Source organism: Eimeria acervulina, genomic scaffold (genome assembly GCF_000499425.1).
Source record: "Eimeria acervulina Houghton genomic scaffold, Eah_scaff2337, whole genome shotgun sequence".
NCBI lineage: Eukaryota > Apicomplexa > Conoidasida > Eucoccidiorida > Eimeriidae > Eimeria > Eimeria acervulina.
The window spans coordinates 1-611 of record NW_013548440.1 but is presented as its reverse complement, the minus strand read 5'-3'; the positions used below and the strand labels follow the sequence as shown (position 1 = coordinate 611).

The 611-nt window shown below is 35.8% G+C and overlaps 1 protein-coding gene across 1 annotated transcript; it reads right to left on the bottom strand.

Annotated features, from left to right (window-relative positions):
- Window positions 1–218: 218 nt before the first annotated feature.
- EAH_00066060 (hypothetical protein) lies at window positions 219–372 on the bottom strand (the record flags this gene model as incomplete). Its single annotated transcript, XM_013392768.1, has 1 exon — window positions 219–372. A coding segment is annotated over one exon (154 nt), but the record flags the coding sequence as incomplete, so codon positions are not given.
- Between the last annotated feature and the right edge of the window lie 239 nt (window positions 373–611).

The following is a 611-nucleotide window of genomic DNA, read 5'->3' as shown; positions in this document are numbered from 1 at the left end:
GCATATGAATACAATTAAATATGCAAATAAAGAGAGAGACACCCCAACAAGCATATCAGCCACACTCTGCAGCAGCAGCAGCAGCAGCAACAGAAGCAACAGCAGCAGCAGCAGCAACAGCAGCAGCAGTATCAACAACAGCAGCAGCAAAACAGCAGCAGCAGAAACCTTAGCCTCATCTTCATCAGCAGCATCAGCAGCAGCATCAGCAACAGCTCTTATTCCTCACCCTGTACAGGAATAGGTATTGAAGTTAGATGTTTTTGCTGCTGCAGCAGCTGAGCTGCGCATACACCCGAAGGCAGTGGAGGCACAACAACTGCGAGGCGCCCGCAGTCAAAGCGGCATTCTGCGCGATTCCAATCTGCAGGCCTGAGCAAATTAAACAAGTAAATAAATAAATAAATAAATAAATTAATTAATTAATTAATTAATTAATTAATTAATAATAATGTGTAGTAATAATATGTAGGAAATAATTAATCATTATAATGTCTTAATAATTAACTTAATGTTTATTTACTATTATTATTGTTTAGTACACCCCATATATATATATATATGAATAGATATATATATATATATATACATGAATGTATATATATATATAT